Genomic DNA, 27,361 nt, shown 5'->3' with positions numbered 1-27,361 from the left:
AACGATGATTTTGTTCAATTATTATCTTTATGTTGTTAGAAGGCTTGCATAGCTCCGTCTCTTTCTAGTTAATTGAAAACATTCTAAAATAATTTATTTGCTTACCTTCATTTGCTTATCTAAATATGCGCACTTCATTGAATATTTGCACAGCTTGCGATACATCATTTATACTAATCTTTTGGATCTTATTTTATTCTCAAACAAAATTAATTTTTTTAAAAAAGCTTTCGGTCTACTTTTCCAAGGCGCTAATATTTAGTCGTTTATTGCAAACAGCACAACTTGTGATCATGTTCTTGCTAAGCGGTATTTACCATTATTTCTTTAACTTTCTGTTGGGCCAAGCAGAACAATCGCCAATTGTGGGTGGTGATCAGGTTGTCGGCGTAAATGGTATTTCGACAAAACAGAAAAAGTATTGATTATTATAAAATTGAATTTCAGAAATATTTAAATATTCATTTATGGTTTCGTTGCAAGAGAAATTTCAAGTTTCCCGAATATTAGAGGAGGAGGAATTTAAACATTTTTGTGGCGGCAGTTTGTTAAATAACAAATGGATTTTAACATCTGCCCATTGCTTATGGCAAAGGTGAACGTGATTTGAGAAGAACATAATTTGAGCTTTACTCTTTAGCTTTTTCTCTTGTAGAAATTTGGAAAATGTGTTTGCGGTTATTGGTCGAGGTAACTTAAGAAATGTTTCACGCGAAGAATATCGGCCAGTACAGCGGGTGGAATATATATATTTTCAGTAGTAAGTTAGAAAGGAAATAAATTTATACATATACTGCCCCGTTCGATATACTTTTGATAGTTCATCATTGCAATGTAGGCGGTTTTGAAATCATAATATAGAAGTTACTAGGGGGACTACTAGTACTAGGGCATCATTAGGTTCGTTTACAGGCTTAAATCAATCAATTTAACACACGGGACTCATCCGATACACGGGAAGCGAACGATGGTTTTCCGCAAAGGTCTTCGAATGTTTAGCTACGCATTGCACAAATAAGTTTCCATATTTCCTGAGTATTCAAACTAAGCTACAATAGTGTATACATATATATATATATACATATATGACGGAGGGTAAATTAACAAGTTCAGTAGCTTTCTTGTAAAGTACTCATACGCTTGCAAGCGTACAAATGAAGAAAAAACAATTTTTTAGTTCTAGTCTTCGCAATGATATCGCTTTACTACGCTTATACGAGGCTTATAACGGGTTTACTACTTACGCGAAAATACCAAGTTATGGTATGAAAGCCTATAGAAAAAGTAAGTTCTGTTCAAGTTTGCTACCCATCGTTACGTGTCTCTTTGTAAATATATGCAATACTTTTTCAAGATCCTTGCAAGATTATCGGCTTTGGGGCTAAGCAATTTGCTGGAGCGGTTCAGAATCAAATGTACAAAGCCGAAGTATATGTTCTTTCGAATCGTGATTGTCGCCGATTGTTGAATCGCGCTTGGGCTCCTCAAAAAGGCGATAATCAAGTTTGCGCTTTGGGCTTAACTCAGGATACGTGTCAGGTTGAATTTTTGATAGAATTTGCCTCGTTGAGTGCCTACGAAACTTTGATATCTTATCTTGATATCTTACTTTTTAGGGCGATTCGGGGGGACCACTAATCTGCAAATACCAGGGTAAATTTTATGTTTATGGAATAATATCGCATGGGTTGAGTTGTGGTCTAATGAATGTACCTGCTATTTATACTATTGCTGGGGCATACAAAGAATGGATTAATTCGGTAATGAATGAAACAAACTGAAATAATAATTTTAATAATTTTAAGATTGCTTATATATACATAAATAAGATGTAAATTAGACGTCAAAAATAGTGTACACATATATATATGTGTGAGTTTGCTTTGTTTAATTTGTGACCTTTGGAAAATTTCGCAATTTATTGTTAGATATCGGTGTCATATCTGAAGTTGATGTAGCGGGCACATCCTCGATATGATCGGATAGCTTGCCCGTACCAGTTTCGGGTAATAATAACGTTAAAAGGCCAGCTGCTAATACGCAGACCCCGCAAATTGTGGTGGGTAAATACCAACCCAAGGGACCCTTTCATAAAAAAAACAAAAATTATATGAAATGAAAAATAAAATATGAATATAATCTTGCTTACCAAAATATCTACAGCGTATGGGGCTGTTATCGAGCCTACATGCGCCCACGTCGAACAAGTGCCCAAAGCTGAATTGCGAATTTCGGTGGGAAACAATTCAGCTGCGTACAGAGTTACAACGGAATATGTGGCACTGATACCGAAGCGACCCAACATAGCGAACGCTACTACCCAAGTAGTACTGCCTGGAATAAAACTTAGTTAAAAACATGGCTGCAGGCATATATGCGAATTATTTGAACGTTTACTTTCGGGCACCACTAAAACCATAAGTAAAGCTATGCCAGTTAAAAAGAACATTAACATGGTCGTTACTTTACGACCGGTAAAGCGTAACATTACCACAGGCACCAAATAAGATGGTAAATCTACAAGACCAGTTATAGCCACGTAAAAGAAACGGCTAACCGCTAAATTGGCGGCATTTAAAGCTGCAAGAATAAATGAGAATAATTATTGGATGGAACTCTTCGATATTAAGAGAATCACAACTAACCGGTAACGTAATAACATAACGAGGTAACGCAAAACATAAAATACGATGTCAAAATCAGTTTACGAACTCTTCCAGTAGCGAATAATTCAATTATCTGTTTTAGAGGACCAGCCTTTAATTTTCCCCATAACGTTACAGTTGTACAGCTATCCTAAATACAACGGCAAAAAAGAAGAAGAAGATTATCGTCTTATGCACTACACTTAACACTACACAATGCATAATCTTACGGTTTTCTTATCGGTAACTGTAAAGTTCTCAATTGTAGTCATTTTGTTGAGGTGATAATGACTTTTTTGCTTAAACACTATTCTGTAGGCTTTATCATAACGTCCCTTCGCAAGAAGCCAGCGCGGGGACTCAGGAAGCAGACTGCGAATATGATAAACAGTAAACATTAAGAAACAATAACATAAATATGCATAGAGTATGTGCTTACTAGCAATTGATTATCGCCAGCAAAGCGGGTATAGTTAAAGTCAATTGTAGATAACGCCACGGTTCGACTAGGTAAGCTGCTGCAGCCATTAAGATCATGCCAATCGGATAAGATGCTGAAAAGGCTATCGACATCCAGGAGCGATGTTTTATGCATATGTTTTCCACAACTGTAAATACAAAACAAAGCAATTACTAACACGTTACAGTTGACGGCAAAGCCCGATATTCTATACAAATTTGTCTCTTCTTCTTAAGGTTAATATGTTGAAGACAAAAATTCACGGATGACCATCAGACAGAGAGACAGAGAGGGAAAGATAGCCTTAAATTGTATTTGAACTGTAATAAAAAGTCATTCTCGATACTGTTTAAACCCGCACAAATTTCATACATGATCAGTGCTATATATTGGTAAAACAAAAAAAAAAAAGAAGAAAAACCACTTAAATACATACTCATAGTGAAACCAGGGTAAAACAGGCCTGAAGAGGCTGAGCCTAAACCGAAGCGTCCTATTAAAAATAGGCTATACCAAGGCGAAAACGTACAAAAGAGACTGGAGACAATGAAGAAAGCAGCTCCTAATGTAAACGCCGATTTGCGTCCGTATCTGTTAAAAGAGAAAAAAAAAAAAAAAATTATTACAACAATATTTTTTCATAAAAAAATATTTAATTAAATAGTAAAAGTTGCTTACTTGTCGGCAAATATACCGAACGAAAAGGAGCCGAAAAATTTACCCAATGAAATGAAAACCTGCGCTGAAGTACGCTGAATCGCATTTTCACATACCAGCTCCCAGTCCGTTACGAATGTACTCGCGGGAGCGGTGTATTGATACGAACCCTTCGCTTTACAGGCAATCTCAGACGGTAAACTTATATCGGACATGCGCGAGGTATAATTGTAGGCCTCCTCAAAACTTATTTCGCTTAAATATTGATAATCCCAATTCCAAATTGTGCAGCCTTTAGTATTTAGATCTCTTTGCGATATGCTGAGTATCTGATCGATCGTCCAGTTCGTGTTTCGAAGATCATCAATTTCGCACCATTGATCGTCAGGTAGATGGCCCAGCATGGTATACGAGTTAACATGAAAGCCATTTAAGATGTTTGGTGTAATGCAAAGGAAAAATAAAAACCTATTGTGGAGTAAAATAATGAAGGAGACGAGTAAGATCGTGGATAAAAATAAAAACAAAACATTTTCAACATAGTTTTGATACTTAAAACCATCTTGTACGCTCTTCTGAACATTCTTCTGAGTCATTCTTTAAAATTCAATTTCAACGCAGACAAGATAAACGTCGAAGATGCCGGGGACGCGGCAAATTCAAAGAGCACATGTTGCGTGAATAAGGAACTTTCTAAGTTTTCAGTGCCGTTTAAAATTTCATCCCTCCTTCAAAAACATTTTAGCTAACCTTCTTGAGGGATCATTTGAACTAATAAAAAAAAAAAAAAAAAAAATGGAAAGAAAACGGAGACAAAGCGACAGCAGAAGAGCTAGCTATTCATAATATTTTACTTTAAATTAAAGTCACGTATAGCATAACAAGCTTAGTATGCCTTAATCATCTGGCGCCTTAAAGTACAAAAAGAATTAAACAAATGAAGGAAATAAACAATTTTGTTTTCAAATACAACAAAAACAAAATTTATGCCGGAAACTTATTAATTTTCCGTGCACATATTGCATTGACTAGTTTGCGCATGCATTACACGCACGCATCCGTACGTAAGAAGCATTATTCAAGTTCAAGTTCAATGCGTAACGTGAGACTCTAATTTGCAATTTTTATCAATTAGTTAATGATACAAACACATATTCGCATGCCTTTATTAAATGGCGATATTAATTAGTTGCTCAATATAAAAACATTAAATGGAAAAATCAAGTATGGAATTTATATCCGATTAAGATCGAATCTTTGATACCCCTATAAATAAATAAAAATAAATTTTTTATTATTTTTTTTTTTTTTTTGAATGAAATAAAAAGCAAAAAATAAATGTTTTCTCAACTACGTTTACGTGACTGTACATAAAGCACATTTGATGCGCGAAAAATTCCATTTTTTTTCGTAAACGCCCCAAGCTTTTGTGTGTGGCCGCATAAAAATGACTAGAACAAAATTTATAGTTTCTCACTTATCAGTTCATTTAACGGTTGCTTAAAAAAATCGGATTTTAACTTAACTTATTTTTTACATTTTCGTCTATTACAACTCGCTTTCTGCCCTTCATGTTCTTCGACTTGATGTCCATATGAAGGGGAATGCTACGAAAGAGACAATCAATCCATTTTTAGTTTATGGTCTACGCGATATCAAATTCTCAAATTTCTACACTTTGCTTGTCGAATTTGATATTCCGCCAAACTGCCGAGCCCGTCATGTATAGGAATATGTAGAGAGATCGATTGTATTGCCATCGGAAGCAAAATTTCATCATGATCGGACTTAAATTGCCAAGTAATTTCTAAATTTCCAATATTCTTGTTCCCCAATCGCAATAAGCTCTACAGAGGTCTTTTACGCGTCGTTGGGGAATATTTTAGCAAAATAAGTAAAAACTTTTTTTGCGTACCCGGCATGTTTAAGCGTGAATAATGGCGATGTTTGACGCGGACTTGGTTCTACTAAAGATGTTTGGATAACAGATTATAACCCTATGGCGTCAACTAAGAGATAAGGCTATGAGCGATAGATTTCAGTTTTCTATCTCAACTTTGTAACCGTAAGCCTTCCGACAGCGTTTTAGTAATGGTTATCGTATAGAGAGATAGGCGTATATACGTCTACCTCTGTAGATACCACCAGTACGTTTGCAGTGGTAAAAATATATATACATATATTGTATGTGCATAAAAACGGGTTTATCGGCTAAACCAATTCTGTCGATGACGACAACAAATATGTTTCAATGAGCGTAAGTGTTAAGGCTGTGTTTGTGACATTGATAAATGGATACCTTTGTAAGGAGATAGAGGGAGAGAGAGAGAGAGAGAGAGAGAGATCGATTTCAAAATTTATCTGTTTAGTGGACAACGGAGCCTACTTCTATAAGTTCCAAAGCACTAGACTAGCGCACTAGTGTAATGTGCATAATAACGCTTGATTCTTACGTGTCTTATGGCCTGTTATGTGCTATAAATTCAATGAAAATTCTAGGTCGATCTCCATAAATCATACATAGTTGAGTGTAGTTGATCATGCTAATGCAATTCCTTGGGACTTTTAAGTTTTATTTTATATCTCATTACTGTTATTGCGTAGTTATCAGTATTTGAAATACAGGAATGCGTCGAACAATATTGAAGGTAGTCAAGATTTTTTATACCGCTAGTATAGGAATAAATTGATTTTGTTACTTCTTTTCGTATAATGTTCATAATACGCACTGGTGGACTTTACAAAATATTCATCCCCTTCTTTGTTTTTCTTTACTTCAATATTTACTTCTCTTCTTTGGTACTATCCCCAAAGTAAAAAGAACTGACAATTACAAGTTAAAGTCTATCATATTATGTAGAGTGGAAGAAATTATAGAGCAGGAGAAGACGTGAGAGAAGAACAAAACAAATACACTGTTGAAAGAAAAAGGAAAAAAGTTTTTTGTTTTGATAATTAAAAAAAAAAAATTCGGTTTAATTTTAGATCTGTTCCTACAATAGACAGTTTGTCATTCTATTTGGGCCAAGGTTCTAACTTGTAACCCGTGCCATTAAATTCTCTGCTCTTTTGCTTCCTTATCACATCTATATTTGTAACGTATGTAGGTGGAGAAGTCTTTCGTAAACATATACATGCCTACGTATAAACTGGGCGTAAATGTCATTAATGATTTTTCAGTTTGTTCTTCGTTCAGCGATCTAAATTATAGTTTTACATTTTATTTATGCTGAGAGCGTTATATATATTCTTTAGATCCCTGATTCAGGAAGAATAACAACAATCTCGTATTTTTTCATTTAGTCAATGTCTTTCTTTACACGAATTTTTTTTTACACTATCGTGTAAAAAGAGATTTAGGTGCATATAGATCTATTTCTTGAAACACCGCTCCCATATAAACGATCTTATGAAAAATAAGATGCCTTTACATGGCAGCAAAATATAGTTTCTCAAGTATTATGAACGGGAGGGAATAGAGAATCCTATTAGATTATGTAATGCAGGGTATTTAAGATTCGGCATTGCTCAACTATAACGTTTTAACTTGTTTCTTCTTTTTACAATTGTGCCTACATACACATATGTGTTTTACAATACTGGATGTAGCATTAGTAGTCGCTGCTGATAACCCTTTCGCTTCGAATTTGATTTTGATAATCGTACGAGAATGACGAAATTCCCGCTTTCATAATATTTTGATCAAATCACGTGATACAATATGCAAAGTTATTTTTAACCCTCTAAATCACATATTTATATGTTTGCATATGTATTTGTATGTATGTCACTCCTTGAGTTTTGTAATTGCAACAAAAATTAAGTAAAATTGCGATTAAAATGAATTAAAATTTATAAATGAGTGTGCACATACATACTAATGTTTATGAAAAATGAAGCGTTGAAAGTAAATTTTTGCTATCAATTCGTAAGAAGCGATTCTGTAGTCGTTATAAATTAACCTACGTTATGCGTATGAACCAAGGCAAAGTACAGCGAAGTACAACTTATTTGCAAATCTTAAATAAAAAACTGTATGAATGAATGAATATATGAGTCGTGAATGTTTACATGTATGCCTGCATGTATGTGCTTATATATAATTATATATTTATGTGTATATAATAAAAGCTGTGATCATCTTAAACCGAATCTGAGGCATAAGAATATATATATATATATATATATTTTTTTTTTTATTCCAGGTTCACACAGACTAAAGGAAGCCGTTTAAATCGCGACATTTAGATTGGTAAGTGCTAGATGCTTTAATGTTTCCTATAGCAAAATGTAATATCGACAAAAATATTCTTTTTCTGAGTCGTTGCGTAAACATAACCACATTTACTGCATATTTTATAAACTCGAAGCATCTATCGACTTTTGGCACGTAGTCAAGAACCATTCATTTAATCCAAGTTCGAGATATTTATACCAATTTTTATGACTTTGAAAAATCTGATAACCGATGGACAGATGGACATCATACGCGACTGTTCCTTTTTGGACTTTGTAATATAGCAAAATCATTCTTCTGTATTGTGCTCATTTACTGAAATGCATGTTGGATGTGTGTATTATACGCTTATGCTTATTGTTAAAATGCGTGATTGCAATAGTGGTCAGATAGAGGAGCTATGAGCAGATACTTCATTATGTAGTCTGTCATCACTATTACAGAAATATGAAAAGCGCTTAATATTTCAAATCGTTTGTAACATTTACTCCAAACCGGTCTCATATTTTCGACCAGTTGTCCGTATGTCCACATGCAAATTATAGAATTCTAAGTAAGATAATATATTTTCGTCTGGCGGCGTTGCTTAGCGGCTCCGAAAGTCCAAAAGAAATAATCAAACAAACCCGTCAACCATTGCGAACTTTTCGGGGCAAGCTGTGTAACTGCGAAAATGTTACTGGTGCGCCTATTACAGCGAAAGGATTGCGTTACGATAACCTTTTTTTAGACTAACATTCATTCCATGTAATACGATGGCTGTACGCCGACACCACTAGTCACGCGGTTTTTCAACCAATGACTCCATTCAGTGATCGACTTGGAACGACCTTTTTCTTGCAGAAACGCTATATATTTTTTTAGACGAAATGGCAATAAAGTAAAGTAAAAAACGTCGAAATAAAAAACAAAATGAAAATTTCTCCGTATTTTCGCCGTAAGTTCCAAAGCTTGCTGGTTATCGGTATTGAACATTTCGTAAAAGGCGTATCGATACGTTCATAATTAATAAAAAAATTTAAGCGATTTTGAGAACTCTTTTTTTATTCACGTCTTCCTTAGCGTGTGGTAGTTACGCAAAATTTATTGCATATGTTTTTTTTTTTTTTTTTACATATGAAAATCTATTCATTATATATAATAAAATTGATATGGTTATTGTCCCGGAATGTGGAATTATTATTATTATTATTATTATTTACTTTTTTTTTTTCGTTTAATTCAATAATGAATCTGTAAACGCATTGCTAATATGAAAACACACTTGAATATTTCCTTTGTACCTATGCTTAAAGAACAAATTAATAAAAATCTATTTATAACACTGTCAACATATGCGTGAGAGCAGACATTTGTATCAGTGGACAGTGGAGCAATCAGCGGAAGAGCGCGAGAAATTCGAATACACTCATTTTGATCTTCTCGTCGTACTAATTACGGTCCCTAACTCGCGTGGAAAACGTTTATCTGCCTAGAAATTATTTCCCAACACTGGCACTGTGCTCTTATACGAGGAAAGTCCCAGGTTTACCACGAATATTTAAAAAAAAAAAAAAGAAAAGAAAAATAGACGAGTTTGATTGTGTGAGAGACCGAGATCATTGCTAGGGAATATCAAGTTTGATAGAAAGTCACAGAAAAAATTCTTACGAGAACGGAGGTTGTATTCCCTCGTGATAGGCGATCGGTCACAATGTTAAAATACGATCTAATTTTTAAGGTTGGCTGAACTGGAGAATGAGTTTACATCCATTTTTAAGAAGATGCTTCAAAAGGTTGTTCAAATCCAGTGATATTGAAAAGCTTTTCTAATTTTTGCAAAAGTGATATACATATATATATATATCATTATAATTTGGCCAGATTGCGGTAGCTTATCATGCACGGTTTCCGTCCAATACTATCAACCACTAAGCCGTGTCTTATGTGTCATCAGTCTGGCTTTGAATAGTTTCATCACGGAACTTTCCGGGCTTTATGGTCGTATGTGACCATTCATTTCACATTGTTCGTCAGTGATGTCCTCAAAAATGGCTCGATATCGTCTCGTTTCAACAAAGATTCGCCGATGGAAGTTCGGCCCATTAAGCTTTCCGCAAGTAATGCATAAGGTGTCTAAATATCGAAGTTACTTTTGCGTCCAGGCCTTCTGCAAAACGTTTATATCTTTGCCAAAAACATTATGCGTTTTTCCATCAACCTGCGAAGCGTTATTCTCTTCTTCGAAGCGATAAACGATGTAGGATAAGCGAATTTTTCCAGAATTTTGGATTATTTTCAAAACACAATTACTTTGGAATGAACTAACAAATGTCATGATGTTTTTTTTTTTGTCATCTATGGACTTGTCAAACTTGTCGAACCTGTGTTGGGAGAATTATTAAAATCGCGCGATTCTAAAGATGCCTACTGTGAGAGTAGAAAAATTTTAGATACAGAATGTGAAGAAGTGCACGTATGAACATATACACGTATATATATATATATATAAAAACACACGTGATAAAAACATTTCTTAGCAAGGGAAAATTTAGATCTGTTGACCGCTTGACATTCCATTTCTAACACATACGTTAAATGAACACAAAATTGTGAAATTCCACCTTTTTGGTAGAAGCCTCGTAATTTCTTTGTGCTTGTAACTGATATAATGCATGTGTATGTGTGTAAAGATGTTCATATCAAACTAGAGCAATGTTTTATTTGAAAATATCATTCGCAAGAATTCTGTATTAAATTAGAAAAAATTTCATTTTTTACCATTCGATCCAAGTTTTAATTTACTTCAAGGAGTTCTGATTTGCATATATATATATATATATATGTATAGCAAAAAAATTGCTCTTATGTGCATCGTTGAATACGGCTTCAGCAACGAATCTTCTCATTGTACACATATTTAAGACATTTTTTTTCAAGATGCCTCTCGCGATTGTACGTATGTATGCATGTACCTGCGTATTAGTCTCTTCTTGTGTGCAATTAAATATAATATAGTTAAATATTGGACGTAATTACTTGTCCGGACGGCTAATTGAAAATGAACTAAATCTTAATTGCATGATGAAAATGATCAAAACAGTTATGCATGCCGTGATAAGTATCTTGGGTATTCACCAAGCGTTGCGACAGTTATATGAAAGGCGAAAATACTTTTAGGGGCGTACCGAATATGTGGATCTACTAATGCATTAAGGTACTATTATAAACAACTTTTTAATCATTGTTAACTACAGGTAGCAACTTGCAATTTGAAACTTTTTCGCTATTTATGGGCAGATTCAAGAAAAGTATTAAGGCGTGATCAAATATTAATGCAAAGTTCTCCTTTAAATTTTAAATTGAAGTTTCTACTAATAATGAAGGAGTACATGCGGACATAGGTATAGGTCTCCAAGGTATAGGCAAACGTGGTGTACCCCCATCCTTGGTGCTATTTGCTGGATAAAAAAATTAAATCACAGTTGAAAAATTGAGAAATTCTTGTCACTAAACCAAAATTTGAGAATAGAATGACAAAGTATCGCATGTTCAGTTGGTTTAAATGTAAGAAAGACTTTCTTCGGTAGCAATCCAAGATAAGAAAACTTTACTACATCACGAATGTTATGGCGGTTAAGAAAGAAGAAGAATGAAAAAACAGAAAATTTTTTACTTTATCTGAAAAGAGTTCACGCGTTTAGAAACTAACGAAGTTTTTAATTAAAATTGATAAATTTTTATGAATTTTTTCAAAGCAAAACACAAAAGAAATTAAACAGAAAATATAAACAAATAAAGACAAATATAAATGCGTGAAAGCGAATAGGAATGCAGGGCAGAATGATAGAACTATATATTCTTCGCCGGTAGAAGAGACTGTACTAATATTGCTTTACTAATCTAAAATAATGCAAATATTTTCATACTTTAGGCCCTAAATTGACTGATAAAACATCTATTCGTGCGTCATCTATTCATTCGTCTGTCCGTTCATCTATTCGGCTAAGCGTACAGAACATTTGATCGACTGTGCATTCCGACCATGTCCGACCAGGCCTTCGCTCATTCGTCTACTCGATCGAAGCTCTATTTACGCTAGCTTTCCTTCGATCGACCAATCGCCCATGCGATGAGCCATGTCAGCCTGTCCACGAATTCTTGAAATTCTTGGAAATAAAAAAATTTCCCTTTCCAGCAGCACAATAAATAGAAATCTTAGGCGACCTTAAAAAATGATCAGAAACACATGATCTTATCTAGAGAAGCTCTCTCTCTCTCTCTTTTGAGATTATGTTTGTTGTGCCATAGTATTGCACGCTGTAAGAATGTTGTTTTTATTAGCAATAATGGCGCCTTCAATTTACTAGAACTTTATAACCATTAGCACCAATTTACTGCCGTTATAACGGCAGTTTTTCATCAACGCCTGTTTGTCTGGTTTTAAACAAAGTCTGCTTACCTCTTGAATTTTGATCTATGAAACTTAACTGGGAGTCTTCGTTTGGACATTGTTTATGTTTTCTAGTTACTAGTTTATTGTAGACTTTGAGAACTTCGAACGCAGACATACGGACGGGCAGACTGAATTGGTCTGAAAAGTCTACAATGGAGATACATGAATAAAAAACGAATCATAACAACTCGGTCGGAATGGAAACTCCTTCCACGTCAATGGGGAAAACCTTAAAATTGAAATTTTTTGGAAAATATGCTTAAATTGTTCCCGGTTTAATTGGGGGAAATTGTTTAGATGGGAATTTGTTGTTTTTTCTCTTTTCATCTTTTTACGGCGAGGCTTTAATATTATTTAGTTTTTTTGAGGTTATGTAGAGAAATTCACTTTTAGTTTGTTTTGTCGCGACATTTTACTTTCATTTGCTTTCCTATAAGGTTGTCTAGTGCAGCTTCTTACTTATATTTGCTTCTTTTTATATGACCAATCACTTCAGGGGATGTCCCTTTACGACTGGCCAAGGGCAGAGATAGGAAGGCGGCTGCAGCCTAGTGGGTGTTATGCCTTTAGTGATTTGGACTCAAGTCCACAAGAGTTTTGAACCTGTGAATACGGACTTGGTAGCCGCGATTCTTTCTTATTCCGCTACTCTCGCGACGGTTTATAAGATTATGCCGAAAGATTTGTCCTCTTTACTCTTTTTTTTTTTTTTTAGGAGGCAAGTTTGTAATAGTGTAACGCTTTATTTTCACATTACTTTTGTTTAAGGTTATGTACTGAAACTTATCTTTTAAAAATTTAAAGATCGAACGCTGTAAGATGACATGATATATCCCCTTCATTGAATATGAGACGAAAGATTAATTATTTTGACCACGAATTTGTAGCTGTTCTTGCAATTTGTTCCGATTAACGGACAACTGCATACCTTGGCAAGAATTTGAAATCAAATAAATCAATTCCATAATGGGACGCTGAAGACAAATTGTAAGAAGGAATCAAAAGAATAACGCTGCTCTACGCACGCATATAGCTTGCAAGGTGTGTGTTTGTTTGAATGCGTGGAATAACGTGTTTTTGTAAAAAGCGAATCATTATGCATTATACAGATGGCGGAAAAAGAATCCAACTTTTAAAAGTGCTAGCTAATGACTTGTGTGCCTAAATCAAAATTCTCTGTAGTAAGAAAAAACAAAGAAATTTGCAAAAAAAAAAATAATTTTTCACAATAACGAAGACACATTTGCTTTACTACAAATACAAATTAGTTTATACTCTGCTAGCAATTGCTCTATTACGGTTTGGGGTTTATATCGGTCCAAGCTCTCTCTGCTTCCACAATATAGATAGATAGGATAGAAAATTTTAAAATGACAAGACAATTACCAAACAAACTTTCCACTTGTCCCGATGCGTTCCAATTCGTTTGTTATAATTTCTTTATAGGTCTCCTCGCTTATAAATTCCTTTGGTTTTTCACTTTCATTCTTATTCATTTTCATTGTTTTATTTTCGTAACTTAATTTTATTATTTTTTTTTTTTCAAATTGAACACAGAAGTCGCATGCACATGTATTCCGTTTTCAAAACTTTACGCTGCTTGCTGCTTGTTGTACGTACATAAATAATATGTAAAATTTTGTTATTATTAATCGAGACACAACGCTCGCACTGCTCTGCTTTACTTAGTTAATCTAATGCACGTCTGAAATTAAGTTAATGCTTGACATTGACTTTTACTGTTCGCGCTTATTGTGTGAAAAAGAGAGTAGCAAGCAAAAAAAAAAATTGAAAGAAAAAAAAACTGGATCCTCACCAGCAAGCAAAGCGAGCATTCATCGATATACGTGCATTTAGATTAGAGATAATCAAAGAGAGGAGAGATAGATTGGTTTTGCTTGCTTGTTTGCTTGCATTGATTATCAAACACTTTCACTTTTCTTCACGATTAGAAGGAGAAATTAATAAAACACATTTACATACGGAAAATGTATGTATGTATAAAGATTCTCCAAATCCTCTTGTACATATACTCTGGAAAAGTTCTCCGCGATTCTCTAGCCGATCTTTAGCACACATGTGCGTTAATTTTCTGTTTAATAATAATTTGTCTGTCATAAACGAAAGTGAAAAAGAGCATAAGTCGTCTTTCTTTCTATGCTTTTTCTCTACGATATTTCTTAACTTTGTTTTTTTTCACTATTCATGCTATTCATCACTATTCAGAGAGAGAGAGAGAGAGAGAGAGAGAGAGAGAGCATAGTTTATGCACAATTCAATATAAATGAAAAATAGATAAGTTAGTTGGACGAGTTTAATTACTTTACTGACTTTATTTGTTGTGCAGCAACTGAACGCTTTGAATGTATTTTAGTAACTGATCCATCAAACACTACACACTACGCTATGCGTATGGAGAGTTCATGTTGTAACATGAGGGAGATATGATGGTCTAGTCTGTCACATTCTGAGAGTCCAGACTAAGTGATAGTAAACATACATAAACAAGTGCTTGCGTACACACATGCACACTTTAAATTTAAATGAATGCACTAAGACATCTCAGGGGAAAAATACTGTTATTCCGTTTACATTGCGATAATTCAGTTCACTGAGATTTATGAGATTATTTTAGAATCGACCTTTTCAGAAAATTCCTATCGCTTAATTTGTTTACTACTGTTGTTCTTGCGTTTGTTATTGTTACCGAACAAGTACTTGCAGGATTATTGCCCTTTTTGTTGTTGTTGTTATTGTTGTAGATACAATGCATGTTATGTTATGTTCATTTCTCTGTATACCTTTCACTTGTTTTTTGCTTTATTTTTCAAGTTGAAATTCCGATTTACATTCTCAATGCTTGAAGAATCATTTGTATATTGTTGTTTTGCCTTTGTTGTGTCCTTCTCATAATTTATGCTCAGTAAATGATGATTAGAAAAATACGTTGCTTACAAACCTTTATAAAGGCAACTATTTATCGTGTAAAACAGCAGACAGGTGTTTACCTAGTACATCGAAAAGCTAGACCCAGACGTAACTAAAAGTTCCCTGTGGTAGCTTACCGAGAAAAACCGCAATATGACGGGAATGCTGAGAGCGGATCCTGATTATCTTCTTTGTGCCAACTTAAGATCTGCACTTCGTGGAACTTTCGATAAAAGTTCTTGCAAGATGCCAAAAGTTTTTTCCAAATTTTTCCTGCCCCAAATCCAGTTCTAGACGGAGGCAGGTTTCGAATATTGCCACAAATAAATATAAAACTTTTTGAATATGTATATATGTAAACATACATTGTAATGATGCTGAACATTCGTGCTATGAATTCAATCAAAGTCTTTCCCTGCTAATGGGCATGAATTTTTTTTATTTAGTGATTGTTTAAAATCTCCGACTCTCCGTCCATGCGTTCGTCTATTATTGGAACTGGCTCACGTATGTGGCCACCAATCAAGATTGAAAATGGATATGATCGCGTCCGATAAACAAAAATGTTGTTAATTGTCCCATGATCTTTTCACTTTGCCAGTTTTCTATGTTCACTAATAATTGATGGCTGGAAAATGTTCTCAAATCTAGCGGTTTGCCTTTAATCGCATTGATAATATTATTATATTAAATATTTCTACAAATTTCATAAATAATTTTGAATTTTCTTCTTCTTTTTGAATTTTTTATTTCTTATTTTATTGTTACTCTTTTTTTTTTTCTTTTTAATTCATTTTTTTGCAATAAGTAATTATATACACATCGGACAGAAAGCAAATTAAAATTTTTAACATTTTTATATAAATGAAAGGCATACAAATAATATAAAAAAAATCATCAATAAGTTCTGGCTGAGTCCGTGTTCGCGGCAATATGGTTTCACAAGGACAATTATTACTTTTGTATATAGACAACTTGCAAATATTGAATAGTCTTTACCTAATTTGACATTTGTTTGTTTGTTTAGGCCTTCTCTGTTAAGCCCGCATGGACCTGTATTTCTTGCGTTGTGCAAGGATTTTCTCAAATTTTGCGCATAGAGCCCTTAATTCGTAGATTCATGGGATGCTATGTTCCGCTTAGCGGTCTTTTATAAAAACGATTTAAAATAAATATTAGACCCGTTATGAACGCTGCATACGTAGTTACATTATATAAATTCAAAGTGCTTAACCATAGTGTTAGAACGCTTGCCTGTTCGCGGGGCATATCACGACATTGAACATCAGCTATATCCTTCCAGGTGACAAGTTGTGGCCTTAATAAGAGTAGGGCGTTCATCGCTGCCCTTAGACCACTCTGTACAGCGCCCGATAAACATCCACGAAAACAAGTCCCAGCGGCTGCTGAAGATGCCCATATAACTCGGCTCCAGGGTGTAGTTAAAGGCAAGTGATCTTTCTTGCTTACGTCGTACGATCGTTGCTGAAATTCCAAAGGCGAAAGCATTTCATTTCCATAATATTCCGCTAACCTTTGCAAGACCAATGTGCGTGTTAATGTTTCTAAGCCTTGCTCGAGTATTACATAACCACAATAAGTTTTTGGACGATACTCGTGACATATCATCAACGGATTGATACCTATATAATCGCCATTAAAACCTTTGCGACGCCAATAACCGTCGGGGTAACTGGCTAAAAAGCTCGTTACAACATATTGAAAACCGTTATGCTTTTTCAAAGATTTTTCCATTTCACGTGGCAGCCGTGGCCAAAAGTAAATCCGCTTTAGATTGTTAAACGGTATTGCTAGGATGACAACATCTGCCATGTGGCTTTCATTCGCGATATCACGCACTTCAACATGGGTTCTAAACTGATGTATTTCAACAACATCTCGGCCATAAACAAATTGAGTTTTATCCAACATTTGCAATAGTCTCTTAAATAGTTCATTGCTCGAAAATTCTATTACATCTCCTGGCGGAGCCTCAACGAATCTGTAGAAATAATAAGCATTTCTTTTATTATTGAATCGTATGTCGTGTACTCACATTTTATATAAAGTCTTAATGCCACCGGCCGTGTAACATATTCTCATAAAATCGGCATAACTGATATGCTCGGCATCAACGCCAGAAATTATTAAAACTAAATTTCTCATAAACAGACGGGAATCATTGAAAAACAATCGATGATTAATGTACGCCGACATCGGCCCCGATTTGCGGTCTCTGCGGATATTAAAGTTTTCGAATGAATCCCTAATTGCCAAACATTTATATTACGCGAGTTTTTATACCCTTTAGTGCCAGGCTTGAAAAATTGCCACCTCAAGTCCAACTCAGTGATGTAACGATTCAATTCGAAATGAATTAACGAAGACAAACGCTTCTCATCGATCTCGGAACAAGTTTCCAATTCTGCTGCCATTGTAACGCGACGAGTCATTGGTATATTTAAATTTCGAAGTAAATCAAAAATATGAATTTGATCTGACGTAAACCATTTAGCGCCCACTTCTCCTAAATGCGTTGTTGTCACTTCGCCGCCAATAAAATTCATAGCTTCTAAAACACGCATTTTTAATGTCGGATCTTTTTGCTGCAATCTTAGGGCAGCCGTTAAGCCAGATAATCCCGCCCCGACTATTAATACATCAACTTTATTTTCTGCTTGAATGTCCGGTGTTCTCATTGTGCTTTCGTCCGCTGATGCCATTTATATTTATTTAACAAAATTCCATTTGTAATTTTGAATAAAAGAATCCAAAAGTGCACGACATTTCAAAACAACGCAAAGACGTTTGTCATTCATTCGTACAAACAGCACTGGCAAGCAGTGCTGCCAATTCCCTTAACAACTTAAAGTATACTACAAAAATATATTCAAAAGCTTTTTTGTTTTGCTATGTATATATATATATGCACAGTCACTGCCGAAGTAATCAATGCAAGGAGTGAGATGGAAAATGATGAATTTTAACCGGTCAACAGAGGGTCTTAGTTAAATTTTGTCATTTATACATGGGTGAATGTATGAACAAATGAATATGTAAATATATAGTTTTGATAAGCAACGGATAGCAACGTCCATTAAGATACGCATATCCGTTGCGACAACTGTGATGAATCTCTAGTTTTGGTGTAGAAAAAGCGGTTTGCTTCAACTTCATATTATTTGACTTGTAATCGTTACGTTATCTTTAAAAATTAATCAATCACGCTCGTTGGCCCAAACGTTGGACACAACTTTGTTCAGCCCATTGTTCAGCTTTTGTTCAGTCATTTTGTTCAGGCCTTCTACATGTTAAATACGTCCGCACAAAGTTAATATACCCTGTTCCCTACGTTGTGTAGGGTACATCTGAATTCATGGTTGAGATTAAAACATTAGCCTCCAAAACGTATCAAATTTCTGTTTTGTTATTTAATTTATCCGATTTTTTTAAGGGAAAGAACACACTAACGGAAAGGGAAATATTTTGAAGTAAACTTTCTTAGCATATTAATATAGATTTCGCGGTTTTGTTTTCTTTTCTTTTTTAACGCACAACACCTCATAGATGAGACGGCCGAAAAGATCGAGTGACGAAGGAAAACAAAACATGATCGACCGATTAGTAACGAAATTGAACTTTATTTAGGTGTAGATGTAATGAAAAAATATTTCTAATCAATGTTTACATTACAATTTCCAATGTACTTATATTATTAATTAACTTATAATTATTATCGAAAATTTGAATTTAACATAATTAAGTTAAGTACATGATATTATTTTGCCATTATGTTTTGTGATCATGGTAGTGAGTTCTTCGCCATCTTCATTATTGCTATCACGACCATCTGAACTCCTCTGTTTTCGACCGAATTTTTCACCATCTTCCATAGTTTCCGGCAGGCTTTTGTTAAGAGTCTCGGGAAGCATAAGGGATAGTAATCCACCTAAGAGAGCTAAAGCTCCGCATATTAATAAAGGCAACGGTCGCCAAAATTGTCCCAATAAATTCAAATATGGCGCTAATATTCCGCCTATACGGGCCACCATAGAAGAAGCGCCTAAACCAACATTACGAACTACGGTGGGAAATTGTTCAGTCGAGAATAAATAAATTGTTCCGTACGATGATGTGATCGCCAATTTTCCAGCCATGGCTAAAACTATGATTAACCAATTCATATCGCTAGGTACGATAATTGTAAGTATAAGACTTACACCTGCTGTTAACATACAACCGCTAAGTATCGATCGGCGTCCCCATTTATTAAGTGTTAACAATAAAAAACTATAAGCGGGTATCTCCACCGCACCAGATAGCACAAAGTTCAGCAACACGTTGCCGCCCAAATTGTTAGTATTCCAAGAGAGACCATAGTACGTGCCACTGTTAACAAACCAATCAAAAAATATTAATAATGTTTTTCGTCTCAAATTAGGATAGTGCATAAGATCAAAAATGGATGGAGTTCTTTCGTTGCTGCCATTGCTCACTTTCATTGCGTCACTTCCATTAGTTTCTTCCATTAGATTGTCGTAAACTACTTGAGGTATATTAACATCGTTAATTTCGGCTGCCTTGTCGATTACCGCAATCGCTTCGGTTTTACGGCCTTTTGATAAAAGCCAGCGGGCCGATTCCGGTATAATGGAATGGTAACACATAAACAAGAGACCTGGTAACGTAAGGCCTATTTGTAGCCATCGCCAATCGCGTATAAAATAAGCAAATCCAGCGGTGAGCATAAAGCCCACGGAAAAAAAACATTTGACAAGCAACGCCAGCAAACAAACGATAAGATTGGCCAACCATTTCCATGGCAATAACATAAGCCACCAAAAATACTCCAGACGTTGTAGCGCCAACAATCATTCGCGAAACAGTATAAGTAAAATATTCAGGAGCTATTCCAGCTAAAACGCCAAACACTTCTTGCATGACCAACGAGGCGAAGAAAATAGGTTTACGTCCGTATTTATCGGAGAGCTGACCAAACACAATACTGCCAAGTAGTACGCCCAACATAAATAGGGAATCACTAGTAGCGCTTAACAGACTGCGGCTACATACCAAATTCCATTCGGTTACAGCGCTACTCTCGTATCGAGTCCGTTCATAGGCAAAGTTCTCGCATTCTTTAGTATCGATTGTAGCGTTAACTGTCGACCCATTTAGATAATCGTCTGTGTAATCCCGATTGTAATATTCGCACATTTGCCATTTGCCCGTCAACGGATCATAAGGATATGTTAGGTTCCATTGTTGCTGAGGAAAGCTTTCGTATGTCGCGTTTACATCTTCGAACGGTAGAATGCAACGAAAATTCGGACGCGCGAGCAAGAATACTCCGGCTAACTTGTGAAACGCACACGATATAGCTGGTAAGCAGAGTAAAAAGTAAATTTGCCTTTGATACCGACCAAAATCACCCAAATATTTAATAACTTCATCGTAACCCATGGTGACGTGGCCTTATCCTTTTTTAACATTTACGAGCAGACGCACACTCGTCTTGGCTTTGTTTAAATGCAATGTCTCTTATATTTAACTTGTTGCAACCAGCAACAGCGGACTTCTCCGAATAGACAAAGCAAACACAATACAATCGAGATAAGTATAATGCGGGCATGCGCCAGATGTTAATAGAGAACATTAGGATTCACGCGAAACAATTTTGGGTCTGAGTTGGGCAGCCGGCTGCAACAGCTGGTGGCCGTGACCCCTATGTGCTTATATATATATATATATATATATGATTGTGTATTTCAAATATAGTAAAACATTTTGAAGACTTTTGTTACACTGCTTTAAGCACTTGAGCACTTGAGATAAAGCTTCATTAATTTTTTTTATTACTTACAAAAAAAAAAAAAGTTTACTCTACTGTCTCTTATATGACAACCGTTGCAATTTAAAAAACTGTTTACTAAGCTATAACAGAATTTGTTTTTATAGTTGCAGATTTTTGATAAAAAGGCAACTTTGTATAACCTTTTACCAAACCACTGCCGATTATTTATAAATCCCGCGATCCACTGATTTCTTTGCAATTCGAACTCTTACAAAACTAAATACTTTCACGCTCCGAACTGTTCGTTTTCAGTTTTAGCTCCCTTTTATATTCTCTCACTCTCTCTCTCTCTGTTCTCGCTCTTTTTGCATTGCTCTCTTTATTTTCGAACGATCGTATGTGTACTTTTGAGAACGGCAATGCAATGTATAAATAAACATATCCCTCTCAAGTCACTAAATATTTATTTATTTTATTCTGCTGTTATACGAGAGGGCTAAGAAAACAAAAAAAAAAGTACTTTTCTATCGAATCTCTTCCTCTTCAAGATATTTATACAACATATACATATGTACATATATGTAAATAAACATTTCGAAAATGTGCATACTTTTGCAAAGTTATGGCCTATTTATACCTATATACACATACCCAGGCATTTATATATACATTTGCATAGCCTGATGTTCTTCATCTAAGAGTAATCTGGTTGTTGCAATGAAGTTCATATTTTCTTAACTTAGAAGAAGCCTATGATGAATGGACGACTTAAGCAATTTACTTTAATTTGATAGTACCTGTAAATGTAGTTGCAAAAGGGCGAAGAAAAAAAGGAAACTTTTTTCTTTTGATTAGAAGTTACAAAGCGACAATGGCAAGCATCTACGTTCGAAGAACTCACTTTGAAGCTGATGTGATACTTGAAGTTTGTTAACCCATTTTTGCCATGCAAAGATATCCTAAGCGATGTTAGCGGTAAGTAAGCAGTGAGGAAGAAATGGGATGCTGTAGACAAGTTTACATACTTGCAGCATTGCGTCGGCAGCAATTCTTATAACACAACTGCTGACTTGCCGGCTTAAGCGACAGCGAGCATTATCGAAAGAAAGATTTCGAAGATTAACTATATGGTAGAGAATACCATGCACACATACTGCTTATGTCTCCATATGATGACTTTAAGAAGATATCAGGGAAAGTAGAAGAATCCCTCTTAACTAAAGTTGTTCCTCATGTCCTTTCACTTTGAGCAACTGAAGCAGCCACGCAGTCCAATAACTAGTTATTGTTTGAAACCATATTGTTCGACCGAGGCCTGCAGCTAAGATAATATAGAATACTCAGAACCCTCAGATCGTGCTTAACGTTAATGCGTTCGCTTTAATCAACATACAGGTCATCGCTACACGTCCAACTTTTTTAAACCAAAAAACTAGCTTGCTTTTTGAGTAACGATCCCAGGGAGACGTCAGAAATAAGAAGAAATTAAGTAATGAAACAACTGGCTTTGGCCGGCTAAAGAGAGTATAGGCTTAGGTTATTCTTATTGTCTTATTGCCCTATCTGTAGCAAAAGTCCGTTGTCAACTAACTGCCATTTACCTCTCAACATGGGTTGAGTGTTGAAGGTCGACAGTGCCATCGAAATTCTTGTAAAGTTCATGCAGGAAATGTTTGATAAGATTTCTCTTTCAGAATGAAATTGTAAAAATTATCTTTTACACCGTACCTATTAGCAACAATTAGAAAAACAATCTTGTATTGATGTTTATTGCGGAAAAAAAAATGAAGCTTCTATTCATACACACGTACGGTTACAAGTACAACACAAATCAATTTCACCCAAGACAAAATGATAACAAAAAAGTTTATTTATTTTCTTATTGATATTTATAGTTTTGTCTTTGTTTATATAGATAGATAGAAATGACATACGTACACACATTTAGTTTAAACGCGGATTGGATGTTTTCGCGAAAGATTGCAATTTTCTCAACTTTCTTGCAATTATTCCAAACTAATAATCAAAAGCGTACCTACTGAGCTTGTAAGTTCGTTGACAGTGAAAAAGTTTTATTATTTTTTTTATTTTGTTATGCATATTTCTCGTTTTTTTTTCATTTTTTTTTTTTTTTTTTTTATTACATAAATTAGTTTTAAATAAACTTAGTTTGTATGTTTGTTGTTGCATATTAATACATAATGCATTGTAGTAGTGCAGCGTTATTATGATAAATGCTTAAGAACTTAATATTTCTCCTGACCGTTCGAATTCTCATGAGCATTTTTTGCAGCGGCATTAAGTGGTTGCGTTTCATGATAATTGTCAATGCTCTTTAACTCTCTACCATTTTCCAAATACTCGTTAGCTCTTGGAGTTTTGCCGAATTGTTCTCCATCCGCTATTGTTTCCAAGGTGGGTCTGTTGTGCGTTTCAGGTAGCAGTAGTGAAAGCAACCCGCCCACAAATGCCATAGCGCCAAATATAATTAAGGGTAAAGGTACCCAAATGTCTGCGAGCATATTGAAAAACGGTGCCAATATTCCACCAATACGTGCCACCATTGATGATGCTCCCAATCCCACGTTACGCACAACTGTTGGGAATTGTTCAGCCGAAAAGATATACACCGTGCCATAGGAAGCCGTTATCGATAGCTTACCGATCATTGCTAATGCAATTATAAGCCAATTCATATCCTTGGGTACCAAAATGGTTAGCAGTAAAGCGACACCAGCCGTTAACATGCAACCGCAAAGTATTGTACGGCGACCCCATCTATTTAGCGTAAGCAACAGAAATGTATATGCCGGTATCTCAACTGCTCCGGATATGACAAAGTTTAATAACACATTGCTACCCAGCTTACTGGTATTCCAAGAGAGACCATAATAAGTACCACTATTGACAAACCAGTCAAAAAATATTAACAGAGTCTTACGTCTTAAATTAGGATAACGTAATAAATCAAATACTGAAGGTTGATTAGCAGATGGCGATTCGTCTTTGTTCTCCTTAACTTCTGTGCCTTCATCCAGCAATTGATTTAAAACTTCATCGGATATTTCCATGTTATTAAAACGCGCCGCTTTTTTTATATTCGCCATGGCGTCTTCGCGACGATTCTTTGAAAGTAACCAACGGGCGGATTCTGGTATAATCCAATAGTACGACATGAAAAACAAACTGGGAAGGGTAAGAGAAATTTGCAACCAACGCCAGTCGTGAACGAAATAAGCGAAGGCCGCGGTGAGCATGTACCCGAAGGAGAAGAACATCATAACAAAAATGCCAGCATAGAGGCGTTTCTTCGGACCCACCATTTCCATCGCAATTACGTAGGCCACCAAAAATACTCCAGATGTCGTAGCGCCTACCACAAAACGTGAAGCAGTATATGTAAAATACTCTGGCGCGATGCCGGCTAAAATGCCAAAAGTCATTTGTATTACTAAAGATGTAAAAAAGATGGGCTTGCGTCCATATTTATCGGAAAGTTGACCAAAAACAATACTGCCCACTAATACACCCGACATAAACAAAGCATCGCTGGCAGCAGCCATAAAACTTCGTCCGCAGACCATATTCCATTCCGTAACAGCACTATTTAAGTATTTGCTTTTATCGTAGACATAGTGTTCGCACGGGCGGCTACCATTTCCCAGAAATGGTTCGCTTTGATTAAGATACTCCTCCGAATAGTCTACGTTGTAATATCTACAGCTTACATATTTATCGCTTAAAGTATCCTTAGGATACGCTAAATGCTTGATATTTTCTTTTAACTCGTATTCAGTTGCATTCGAATTCGGATCTTCGAATGGCAGCAAGCAGCGATAGTCAGGCTTTGCCAAAAGGAAAACACCGGCCAATTTATGAAAAGCACATATTATCGACGTTAAGCAGATAAGAAAATAAATAATTTTCTGATATTTGCCAAAATCGCCTAAACGTATAAGCACATCATCGTAGCCCATAATTCAATTTTTATGAATTTAATACTTTTCTCAATTACAAAAAAAAAAACAAAAAAACAAAAAAACTATTAACAATTTAGAGCCGCAAACTGTATGAATCAGATTTTATGCTTCGGCATATATAATTTAAAGAGAGTCCGATAGCAGCGTGCCTAAGTGCCTCTAAGGATTTCTCCACTTCATAGCTTCTCTCTTCACCAATTTCCAATTGTGGTTATAAAACGTACATCAACACACTAATATATAAATGTATTAGTTCACCACCATAAAATTTTTGAGAACATTTTAAGCGACATTATTAAACATTAAATAGATAGCATATATAATATAAAAAAAATATATATGTTTTAGGCCGTTTTTACATTTATATATATATAAATATATTTACATTTATATATATATATATATATGTATATAGATATGTATATATATATATATATATATATATAGATAACAGTTATCTTTTAGACATTGATTAAATGCTAAAGTCTCCTAAAGTGCCAAAACGAGCATTAAAAAGAAAACTTTTTTTAAATTATATCACGATTTATTTTATATCCATTGTAAGGAGGGATACAGTTTCTGCTTTTTCTTTTTTCTTTTTTTTTTTACTTCAATTTTTTCTACTTTAGTTTAAGGCAATAAATAAAAGCGGGTTAAAGAGCACAGCCGTTCGCTTGGTTGGCAGATACGCAACTACTTGCCATGGGAGGCTTCGTTGATGTAGGAAAGTCGAAAGTTGCTGTATATAGCTGAGCAGACAACAATCGTACAAGTACTTGTTTATCGTACGCTTGACTAAGTATCTGTATCTCAGAACATGCGGAGAATATAAAATAAATTGTAAATCGAACGTACGTACCCATAGCCATAATCAAACCTACATTAAATATAATATATATATATATATATATATATATATATATATACATGTATACTTGTATATGCTTATATACAGGAGTGTGTATATCTTTCCAAGAGTAATTGCCAGTAATGTTTACATTTATAAGCTAATATTTCATTAAATATATTCATAAATAAGCGCAACATATGTCTACATATGTGCACGGATCAATTGATTATTAGATTCATTAATGAATAAAAATGCCGGGCATTGCAAAATCTTTATTTTGGTTAAATTGCGTTTGCACATTACTTAAATTTCTCTTCCCTTTGCTCCCGCTTCTCATTCAGCAGTGGTGAGTTTGCAAAGGTAGTATATAAGTTTAATATATAGCTTCCTATTTTCAACCAAGAAGAATCTTTTATACTCGCTTTGAAGAGAATTTTCTCCGCTTTCTATACCTAATATATAATCCATCATTAGTTATTGAAAAAAAAATAAAATACGATAATCTTTTACATACGATATTTGCGATTGGTATCGAGTAATAACAACTTGTCGTTCCGGAGAAGCGAGAGCAGAGAGGCGATATGTTAAGCAACGGTGCCAAGAGTTATGTTATGCTAAAAAAAAGAGTGCAAAGGATTATTATTATTGCATTATTGTTGTGAAACTGTTGTTACTGTTCTGTTCGGGATTAAAATCGTTCGCGGTTTGAAATTCTCTCCACTAAAGGCTTTGGCCGAAGTCTTTCAAGCAAGGTTTCACCATCATACAAATTCACCAAAAAATGCCAGCGAAATTCAAAGAACTCCAGTATAGTGATAGCACAGGCGCGAATAGCGTAAATAGTAAATAGTTATCCGAAGTAACTATATGTTAAAAATCTTTTTAAGAATATCGTTCTGTGCTTAAAATGGACCTAATTTTGACCATATTTTTGCTTCATGCGAAGCCTTGTTCATCGTCGGTTATTATACTATAGTACTACCATTACACCACTCGTAACACAAGGGTATATTAAGTTTGTCCGGGTATATGCAATTTTTTACTTTTTTTTTTAAATAAACTTTTACTGTCTAATTTAAAACTAGTTTGTCTCCATATTTTTCAGACTCTAAAAGGGTTAACATGTGTTATTTGAAGTGCAGAGAGGAGAGGAGACTCGGCTATTACAAAGACTAGAGTATCTTTTTTAGCAAAAGAAAGCAAATCCGATTTAAACGATTTCCATACCTGATAAAAGAGATTTCAATTAGAGCAAATTTAAGATCAAGGACACTGAAAAAAGTTTTTGTTCGAATCTAGAAGAGCAGTGATAGGAACAAAAAAAAAGTTTTTTCCAAAGTCCAGTGAATTGTGGATGATGGAGGGGCGAGCGAAA

General features: G+C 35.0%; 5 protein-coding genes across 8 annotated transcripts; 1 reads left to right on the top strand and 4 right to left on the bottom strand.

Moving 5' to 3' along the window:
* The first annotated feature begins 230 nt into the window (after nt 1-230).
* Nucleotides 231-25,843, top strand: LOC119635218 (coagulation factor XI). Of its 4 annotated transcripts, XM_038029914.1 has the most exons (8): nt 231-396; nt 448-595; nt 656-760; nt 1,178-1,284; nt 1,355-1,539; nt 1,617-1,760; nt 7,968-8,014; nt 25,766-25,843. In XM_038029914.1, exons 1-7 carry the CDS (start codon nt 294-296, stop codon nt 7,980-7,982), a joined length of 807 nt encoding a protein of 268 aa, XP_037885842.1. In that variant the 5' UTR covers nt 231-293; the 3' UTR covers nt 7,983-8,014; nt 25,766-25,843. The 4 variants fall into 4 exon arrangements, with proteins under 4 accessions (XP_037885842.1, XP_037885841.1, XP_037885844.1 ...); XM_038029913.1 differs by lacking the exons at nt 7,968-8,014; nt 25,766-25,843 and adding an exon at nt 1,929-2,086 and having other exon boundaries at nt 232-396; XM_038029916.1 differs by lacking the exons at nt 7,968-8,014; nt 25,766-25,843 and adding an exon at nt 1,929-2,086 and having other exon boundaries at nt 293-380.
* Nucleotides 1,787-14,455, bottom strand: LOC119635215 (organic cation transporter protein). The gene is made up of 9 exons (XM_038029909.1): nt 13,821-14,455; nt 3,784-4,230; nt 3,542-3,696; nt 3,085-3,253; nt 2,876-3,017; nt 2,646-2,796; nt 2,398-2,580; nt 2,150-2,334; nt 1,787-2,085 (listed from the first exon to the last, which is right to left on the bottom strand). The coding sequence occupies exons 1-9, from the start codon at nt 13,934-13,936 to the stop codon at nt 1,888-1,890; spliced, it is 1,746 nt and encodes a 581-aa protein (XP_037885837.1). The 5' UTR covers nt 13,937-14,455; the 3' UTR covers nt 1,787-1,887.
* LOC119634545 (probable flavin-containing monoamine oxidase A) lies at nt 16,491-18,085 on the bottom strand. Its single transcript, XM_038028773.1, has 3 exons — nt 17,667-18,085; nt 17,419-17,598; nt 16,491-17,364 (listed from the first exon to the last, which is right to left on the bottom strand). Exons 1-3 carry the CDS (start codon nt 18,083-18,085, stop codon nt 16,491-16,493), a joined length of 1,473 nt encoding a protein of 490 aa, XP_037884701.1.
* LOC119635217 (organic cation transporter protein-like) lies at nt 19,045-21,455 on the bottom strand. The gene is given in 2 exon segments (XM_038029912.1): nt 19,045-20,128; nt 20,130-21,455. Coding segments are annotated over 2 exon segments (1,698 nt in total). The 5' UTR covers nt 20,826-21,455; the 3' UTR covers nt 19,045-19,126.
* On the bottom strand, nt 23,299-25,803 carry LOC119635216 (organic cation transporter-like protein). Its single transcript, XM_038029910.1, has 2 exons — nt 25,678-25,803; nt 23,299-25,369 (listed from the first exon to the last, which is right to left on the bottom strand). The coding sequence occupies exon 2, from the start codon at nt 25,131-25,133 to the stop codon at nt 23,403-23,405; it is 1,731 nt and encodes a 576-aa protein (XP_037885838.1). The 5' UTR covers nt 25,134-25,369; nt 25,678-25,803; the 3' UTR covers nt 23,299-23,402.
* Nucleotides 25,844-27,361: the final 1,518 nt, after the last annotated feature.

Source organism: Glossina fuscipes, unplaced genomic scaffold (assembly GCF_014805625.2).
Source record: "Glossina fuscipes isolate IAEA_lab_2018 unplaced genomic scaffold, Yale_Gfus_2 3, whole genome shotgun sequence".
NCBI lineage: Eukaryota > Metazoa > Arthropoda > Insecta > Diptera > Glossinidae > Glossina > Glossina fuscipes.
The sequence above is the reverse complement of the archived record's forward strand: the minus strand, read 5'-3'. Positions and strand labels throughout refer to the sequence as shown.

What these genes read in the sequence shown, in the direction of transcription:
- LOC119635215 (XM_038029909.1), bottom strand. Translation starts at nt 13,936, where the DNA reads ATGAAAATGAATAAGAATGAAAGTGAAAAACCAAAGGAATTTATAAGC. An exon ending in TTCGGTATATTTGCCGACAA is followed by an intron (nt 3,697 to 3,783) that starts GTAAGCAACTTT and finishes CTCTTTTAACAG; the next exon opens with ATACGGACGCAAATCGGCGT. An exon ending in GGTTTTAGTGGTGCCCGAAA is followed by an intron (nt 2,335 to 2,397) that starts GTAAACGTTCAA and finishes GTTTTATTCCAG; the next exon opens with GCAGTACTACTTGGGTAGTA.
- LOC119635218 (XM_038029913.1), top strand. Translation starts at nt 294, where the DNA reads ATGTTCTTGCTAAGCGGTATTTACCATTATTTCTTTAACTTTCTGTTG. An exon ending in GAATATATATATTTTCAGTA is followed by an intron (nt 761 to 1,177) that starts GTAAGTTAGAAA and finishes ACAATTTTTTAG; the next exon opens with TTCTAGTCTTCGCAATGATA. An exon ending in ACAAAGAATGGATTAATTCG is followed by an intron (nt 1,761 to 1,928) that starts GTAATGAATGAA and finishes ATTTATTGTTAG; the next exon opens with ATATCGGTGTCATATCTGAA.
- LOC119634545 (XM_038028773.1), bottom strand. Translation starts at nt 18,085, where the DNA reads ATGGCATCAGCGGACGAAAGCACAATGAGAACACCGGACATTCAAGCA. An exon ending in TTCAAGCCTGGCACTAAAGG is followed by an intron (nt 17,599 to 17,666) that starts GTATAAAAACTC and finishes TAATATCCGCAG; the next exon opens with AGACCGCAAATCGGGGCCGA. An exon ending in ATTAAGACTTTATATAAAAT is followed by an intron (nt 17,365 to 17,418) that starts GTGAGTACACGA and finishes TTATTTCTACAG; the next exon opens with ATTCGTTGAGGCTCCGCCAG.
- LOC119635216 (XM_038029910.1), bottom strand. Translation starts at nt 25,133, where the DNA reads ATGGGCTACGATGATGTGCTTATACGTTTAGGCGATTTTGGCAAATAT.